General features: G+C 35.9%; 1 protein-coding gene across 1 annotated transcript in view; it reads left to right on the top strand.

Annotated features, from left to right (window-relative positions):
• Positions 1 to 7,418, top strand: part of mapkapk3 (MAPK activated protein kinase 3) — a 23,993-nt gene extending 16,575 nt beyond the window's left edge. Inside the window, exons 8-10 of the mRNA XM_024269037.2 lie at positions 1,835 to 1,920; positions 2,008 to 2,088; positions 6,870 to 7,418. Coding sequence (XP_024124805.1) covers positions 1,835 to 1,920; positions 2,008 to 2,088; positions 6,870 to 7,031 — 329 coding nt within the window. The 3' untranslated portion in view covers positions 7,032 to 7,418. The remainder of the gene's footprint in view (positions 1 to 1,834; positions 1,921 to 2,007; positions 2,089 to 6,869) is intronic.
• Positions 7,419 to 8,041: the final 623 nt, after the last annotated feature.

Genomic DNA, 8,041 nt, shown 5'->3' with positions numbered 1-8,041 from the left:
AAGGTCTAACAGGACCAGAACAGTCTAACAGGACCAGAACAGATATTTATAGATTTTTTTTTTGTCCAAGTTTGTCCAAGATGTTTGCTTTTTGAACCTCAAACAAACTTTAAAGAATGTATTCTTTTAGCCTTTCTGTGCTATGTCTTGCTAATGTGCAACATTCTGTTTCAAAAAGGACTCTACTTAATTCAACGGAAAAAAAATTGGAAATAATTAAAGGCTTTATGATAGGGGTGTCAAACTCAATCACACAAGGGGCCAAAATCCAAAACACACTTTAGGTCGTGGGCCGAAAAAGATAAACGTTTGTTGAACACTCTAAAACAAATTTTTAAAACTTTAAAATGCTAACTTTTTAACATAATTATGAACTAGATATATAGCATTACCTGCAATAATTCTAGTGTGAATGCTGTAAGCTGAATTTGGGTGCTGAGGATGCTAGTGCTGATAGCTAAAGATGCTAAATTGATAGCTAAAAACACTGAAGCTGATAGATGAAAATGCTGAAGCTGATAGCCAGCTAAAATATTTACTTTAGCCCAAATTAGCCTAAAAAACTAAAATAAATAAATAAATAAAAAAACTTAGGATAGCCAAAACAGCTAGCGTGTAGCTGAAAAATAGCTAAACTTTAAAATAGCCTAAAAAAACAGAGAAAAAGCCTAAATTAGCCAAAACAGCAATTATGTAGCCTAAATATTCGCTAAACTTCAAAACAGGCTAAAAAAAAGCCTAAATTAGCCAAAACAGCTAGCATATAGCTAAAATATTAGTGAAACTCCATAGCAGCCAAAAAAAAATCTATAAATATCTATAAAAGCTAACAGAATGAGAGTTTTTAAATCTTTAAAAACATAATTTTTTAAACACAATTATATATAATAAAAAGGCAGGAATATTGTTCCAGAGTAAATCAACTTAAACCTTAAATAACTTGCAATATTTTACTCTCCATAAAAATGTATTTTGTCAAATTTATACTAGTTACAAATAAGCGCAAGATGACATCAGGCCATAAATAACAATAATATAAAATGATCCGGAGGGCCTGATCTGGCCCCCGGGCCTTGACTTTGACACATGTGCTCAAAGAGGTAAAAGATCATTTAATTTAGCACTATTGTCATAATGAAGTATTTAAAAGCCGTTTGGTTCTTTCCAGGTTTTAGCTACATTTTCTCAACTTATGCCAGCAATGATACCTTAACATTTTTTTTGCCTATGGATAGAAAATCTGATAATTGTCCCAAAAATTGCATTTCTAGCCTTCAGTGGAATTAAAGGAGACTCCTATTGAAAGAGGAACTACACGTATTCAAAAGTCCCTGTTTCCTGTTTAAGGCAGCAGTTTTTAACATGATCTCAACGATCGCAGAGTTTCTGGCTACCTGGAGTCCATTAATGAAATGTCAGTGTTTAGAAAATGTTGAATCATTTGTCAAACTGCAAGTCAGCTTTTGTTAAACAGACTGCATGTTTTCAAAGTTATTTACGCAGTGATGCAGCTATGACATTCTTTCCAAACCTTCAGCCACACAAGAAACCACAAGTCTGCAAACTGTTTAAATTTACCGTCTGGCCCAGAAAAAACACTCTACTTTACCTCTTCAGACCAAACATTACTGACGTTATCAATCATCTGGTCAGATTAGATCTGATTCTACTTCAAAGTATCTCTGTATTAGTTTGAAAGGCAAGATTATAGGTCAACACTTGGTGGAAAACTGATCTAAAGTCTGATTGTTTCACTCGGTCTGTGCCGTTTATGAGATGTTTCCATCTTTATGTTTTGTTGACACTAACATTGTTTTTTTTTTTTTGCTTTCAGCAAAAGATTTGATCCACCAGTTACTGAAAACGGACCCCAGTGAGCGGATGACCATCACGCAGTTTATGAACCACCCCTGGATCAATGCAAGTTTTTATTTTTAGGCTCATTTCCTGTCTGTCTGTGTCTTCTGTTTTCATCATCAGTGTTTTTATTTCCTTCCACCTCTACAGCAGTCCATGATGGTTCCCTCCACTCCGCTACACACCACCCGGGTCCTGACGGAGGACCGAGAGATGTGGGAGGATGTGAAGGTCAGAAACTCGGCGGTGCTCACGTGCTCTGATGACGGGTTTCTGTTGCATTTACTTTTTTTGTTTTAACCAGTAGTGGACTTAGCAGTTTGGGGGTGAACAATAAGATGAGCCCCTAAGGAGCGGTTGTAGTAATCATTTCTTTTTTAACATTTTTAATTTCCTTAATTTGTCAGGTTTCATTAAAGAAGGCAAATAAACACAAAAATACTTTAATGAAAGAAAAAGAGTCTAAGGCCCGATCGGAATTCTCCCCTTCTCCCTTAGCCCTTTCTCTTCATTTATCCCTCCATGTTTGCTCCAAATGGAGAATTGAAAAACATTTATAAGAATAAAGTTGTATAATTATTAGAAAAAGAAGTCCAAATTTTATTAGAATAAAGTCGCAAAATCATTAGCAAAAAGTCAACATTTATGAGAAAAAAGTAGTTTTGTCTGCTTTTCTGCAGTTTTGGAAACAAATCAGCACATCTTTTGCCTTTTCCTTTTAATAGCTTTAACACTTTTCCATCTTTTTTTTCAAACTTTTGGAAGAATCTCTCTCTGCTATCTAACTTGTTGACGGAATAGTCCATTGATGCAGATTGACAGGAGGATGAAACATTTTCACATGAGTACTCCTATGCCATTTCAATGATTTTTCTTTTATTATGACATGGTCAAATACTGTATTGATGGCCATAAAAATAGTTTTAAAGATATTTAGAAATAGAAAAGGTCTTTTTTTGAAATTTTAGATCTTTAGCTTGGGGCCCCAAAAGTGTCAGGGGCCCCAGGCAGCTGCTTACCTTTAAATAATGGTAAGTTTGTCCCTGCTCTAACCTGTAAACTTTCAGCTGCTGCAACTCAGCTGATGAATCAACTTTTAGTCTGGAAAAATGTCAAAATCTGGACTTTTTGTTTCAAATATCACATGTAGTTGCGAGGGTTTTTTTCTAACTTTGAGAAGTATTTATGTAAGTTTGTGTAGTTCTTCTTATTTTTATTAGAAAATAATCTATATTAACAACATGCATCTATTTCTCTAGGTTGCTGTTTTTATAGGATTAAACTGAAAAATAAATTGAAATCAAACAATTGAGCAGCAGATATTCTTCCGTCTTGATCACTTCCTTGAAACAGAAACTATTGAAAAGTTCAGCTTTGCAAACATACAACTGAGGTCATTTCCATTATTGCCTTGAAGTTTGAAGTTTTGCCAAACTAGGGCTGGTCCCATTTCATCATATTTGAGGCTGTTATCCTGCAAAGGCTGATCAAACATTTTAGTTCAGTTTTGGTTCATTGACTACTAAAAATCTGAACAAAAAACAGAAATTAGCCGATGCAATTCATTTACGTTTTTTGTTTTGTTTGCTTTAATATTTGTTATAGTTTTTCTTTATCGATCTGGGTCTAGAAGCTCTGTAGTTACAAGGATACCATTTCCTAGGATTTTCTTTGAGGAAAATTTTGTTTCATTAAGTAAAAAGAAAAGAAAGTTAGTAGTTGTTAATCTCGTGCAGTTTTTGCCCAGTTTTCAACCCCTATATGTTCAATTGTTTTTATTCTTGTCTTTACTACTAATTCACAAAGACTGCTAAAGTTCCCAGACTGTTGTTTTTTTCCCAAAATGTTAGAATTTCATTTTTTTTCTTTTTTGCATCTTTTTTAAACAGTGGAAAGCAAGTCTGATTGAATAGAAAACGGAATTTCATGTTTTGTTTTGTTGTGCTGTAAATAAGCATCCATTCCACTATCATTGTCTTGATGTTCCCTCATTCGCCACCAGAGGGCAGCAATACTTAGAGTTTCATTCATGCTGGTCATTTCTAATAAACTCTATGAGAAATATAAACTTAAGATCAACCGTATTAATCCCCATAGGGAAATTCAGTTGTAGTAGCAGCACAATAAAATAAATACAAACAATTTGGGGAAGAAAACTCTTACACACACGTAAACACATAGCAGCAGACCAATGAACATAAAATAAAATAAAATAAAATAAACGGTTAGTTTACTTGAAAGCTTGAAGAGCACCTGAGATGATGCATTAGTGTGAGTTTTTTTAGCACAGCTCTGACAGTTACAGTGGAGTCTGATGGCAGACGGCAGGATTGACTTCCTGTACTGTTCCTAAGACCAGCGGGGTTTCAGGAGTCTCCTGCTGAAGCTGATTCTCAGTTTGTCCTCAGTTTTTATAGAGAGGTATTGTCCATGATGGTCAGCAGTTTAGCCAGCATTGTGTCCCTCGCCACTTCCTTCAGGGTGGGAAGCTAAAAATCTACAGACCAGACAAACAAAAATGTCAGCTTTGATGCCAGCACACCACAACAAAAAAAGATGGTGCTCGCCATGACAGGCAGACTGGTAAAACATGTGGAGTATCATGTAGAAAACATTCAAGGACCTGAGTTTTAATATTTTTTTTAATTAAAAATTATGTTAAATTGACAATTTAGAATTGAACAAGAGGTTTCAATCTTTACTCATTAAAAAAAGGTGCTGCATTTTTTTCTTACTAAGCCTTTAATGTTTTGTTTTTATGTGTTCAGTTAAAATGTAAAATGTGTGTTTTCCAAATTTCAGTTTTTCTGAATTAAGAAATTTAAAAAAGTATATGTGTGTGACTTTTGCTTTTAGGCATTTGACCCCTAATTGAGGGGTGAAGCTTTAAATATCAGACCATTTAGACAAACTGAAAACTTCACACTCCCGTTATTATTTACGTGGTTTCAAAAACACTTGATAAAGCGTGCGTGAGAGATTTTGTTCATAATGTGACCTTAGGCTGAGTATATAAGTGGTGAGCCATCCAAAGGCTCTCGTCTCCTCATACATGTCTTAGAAAACCAGATTTTACTCTGATAAATTCAACAACTGGAATATGTTGTTAAATGAAAACCTAAAATTAAAAATTCATAAATGTTTGTCAACTTTGGATTCACAGATTTCTGCTCCAACAGAAAAAAGAGAGGATACTTCTAAGAAGAAAAAAATAATGATTTTATATTTATATCTATATGCATAACTTTACTATCTAAAATCCCGCCCCTCATACGACCACAAAAAAAACAAAAAACTAAATTTGAAGACCAAAAAACTGCTAAAGAAAAGAAAAAACAAAAACTGAAAGATGCAAATGTCCGAAATGATAAAACTTACAGAATAAAACTTTTAATTTGAACAATGCTTTCAAAATAAAGCATTATGTAATGTTTTTATTTTATTTTTTCCAAGGTTAAAAGTTGACTTTTTAACTTTAAACTCCCAATTATTCCTCTTTTAAATATTTGTTTTTAAATGAACAAATATCAAGGAGCTGATTTAGCTCCATATCTTTTTGACCTAAACACAGACACAATAACCGTGTTTGTTCGCACACAGTCTCATTTATGTTCCTTCCACAGTATTTTACAATATATCTCTGTTGTGCAATGACCTTAGTTGCCATAAACAATGAGTAGAATTATGCATTCCTTCACAACGCAACACAACTGAAAGTACAAGTTGGAAGTGATAAGGTATGAGGGGGCTTTTCTCCAAAACGATATCTGCACAATGTGCAGCTCGCTTCTGCAACAGCTCTGCTGCATTGCATAAATCTGTCGCAAAAAAAGGACTCAATCTTTCTGCAAACTCTGGATGAATGCTTGACATATGAACAAAATGTCAACTTCTTCTGTTCAGCGGCTATGTCCAGACTCCCTCGCTACTCCCTAACTACTAAAAAACTAGTGCCCTGGATTTTTAAAAGCAATTCGGACACCATGTTCAGTTCTTTTTAGTCTAAACGGCGAACATGACGTCACCATTTTCACAAAGTTACAATCTAATCAATAAAAATGTTTTACGACGTCCACTGATGATGAAATGTGAATGATTTATTAATAAATTAAATATTTTTTTTGCAAAAATTCTTCAAACGCAATGCATTGTGGTCTATATTTGCTAATATAGTAAGCATTGATGCACACTGGTTTTTTGCAAAGACTTCTGGGAAATTTCTAGGCCACTCGATTTTGGAATTGTAGATTCGGACACCACTACAAATGGCAAATGCACTATATATTGCACTATGTAGTGAATAGTGAAGGAATTCAGACATAGCCAGCTTCCTCTTCTTCTTCTCTGACCAAAACTAGAGGGTTCAGTGAGGAGAAACTCTGTATGGACCATAGCTGACACCCGAGAAAACATGCCAGAGGCCCGTTTTGAATGTGCTTCTCTCCAGTTCAGTCGCAGCTGGACCTTTCACCCTGCTCATAAATACATATCTACACTCTGTCCACCTTCTGAGTTGTCCAAAGCTTTGCAGTGAGATGACGGAAGTGATCCAATTAAAAAAAAAGGCAAAAATAATACCAAAAACTTGTAATCATTTGTTTAATGTTAGCAATATGTGTGTTTACATTCACAAGTATTCCAAGGTTTCATTGCTGCCATTTTTGCTCATTAAAAACGTCTATAAACACTCAAATATAAACAAAACAAACACGACAGGGACAGTAAATGACTCATATTTTCTCCTGTTGCCAGGAAACTGTTCCTGGCAGAAAATCCTCAATAAAACTACCAAATATTTGTGTGGATTACAGGAGCCAGATAAAACTCTCATTACTGTTGGGTTGTTAATAACTGAGGTATATTACACAGGCTGTACTGAAATAATCACAATAGAATCCATGTGGTCTTGTAAAAACACGTTCCAAATATGTAACAGACGTGCCTCACTGCTATGAATCATTCATTGTCGAACAAGACACACTACATCCGATCCTCTGTCTCGTCTTTCACAGGAGGAGATGACCAGCGCTCTAGCCACCATGCGCGTGGACTACGATCAGGTGAAGATCAAGGATCTCGATACGTCCAGCAACCCTCTGCTCAACAAGAGGCGCAAGAAGGCCGCCGGCGCCGCGGGATCCAAGAGTAGCTCGACGGTCTGTCAGAGTCAGTAAAACCAGGAGGAAGTCAAATGTGCTGACCGGAGCAGAGTGGCTGAGAATAAAGAGTTGTTTGTGGATACGAGCTGTTGTGATTTGATAGAAACTGGACTTGAAGAAATAACATGCAGGCACATCTGTATCTGCTGCATAAATGAGCATTTTCTGCTAAAAAAGCAGTTTTTGCTCACCTTTTTAAGTGTCTGTTTGCAGACTTGAAGCTTTTGTAGTTGTACTGTTTTGATTTTTAAATGCTGGATTGCCTTTTTTTAAGGTCTCCTGCTGGACACTGACGAAGGATCCTGATGTGAAACACCTGTACCGTCTTAAATCTGTTCTGTTTTCTGCTGGCTTTTTGTTCTTGAATTGTTTCTTGTGGATGTTAATAAATTGTAGCTTCCAGCCTTTTCTTTTTCTTCCCTAAAGCAACTTCAAAGGGAAGGTTTTCACCGAGCGTCACTTCTGCAGATTTCTCTGTTGACCTTAAATGGAGCAAAAACAAAGGCACCCACTTCCTGTCAGCCCTCGAAGCCTTTAAGTAAACGTTTATGAAGAAACACTTGGCTGAGCTAAAGCGGAACAATTGTGACACTTTACTTGAGAAAATGTTTGCGGCGTCTGAGTTAGACACATCCAGTAAACGGTTGCACCATTTTCCAATCAGAAAAATGTACGAGCAAAAGGAGAAAAATAATGTGCTGAAACCTCTTTTGTTGAGTGTCTTCTCCATGTGCACCCACCAGTGCCAAATTAAACAAAAAAAGTGAAGCAACATCTTGTAGTGCGGTGGTTTTTTGTGGACAGCAGGACTGCTGCCTCTGTAATCTGTTTTGCTGATATAAATAGCAGCGAAGATACACTATGTGACCTACCATTCATCTCTGAAAGGTCAACATTTTTATGTCTAGATTAGATGAGAAGAACCTTTCACCCACTTTAACCACATGGTCTGAGAGTATTTAGGTTGAGAGATCATTCACGTTACTTGGCATTGCTGCTGGAAACACAGTAATGTTGGTGTAAAT

Source organism: Oryzias melastigma, linkage group LG5 (assembly GCF_002922805.2).
Source record: "Oryzias melastigma strain HK-1 linkage group LG5, ASM292280v2, whole genome shotgun sequence".
NCBI lineage: Eukaryota > Metazoa > Chordata > Actinopteri > Beloniformes > Adrianichthyidae > Oryzias > Oryzias melastigma.
Note: the sequence above shows the minus strand (reverse complement) of the source record. Positions and strands in the feature narration are given on the sequence as shown.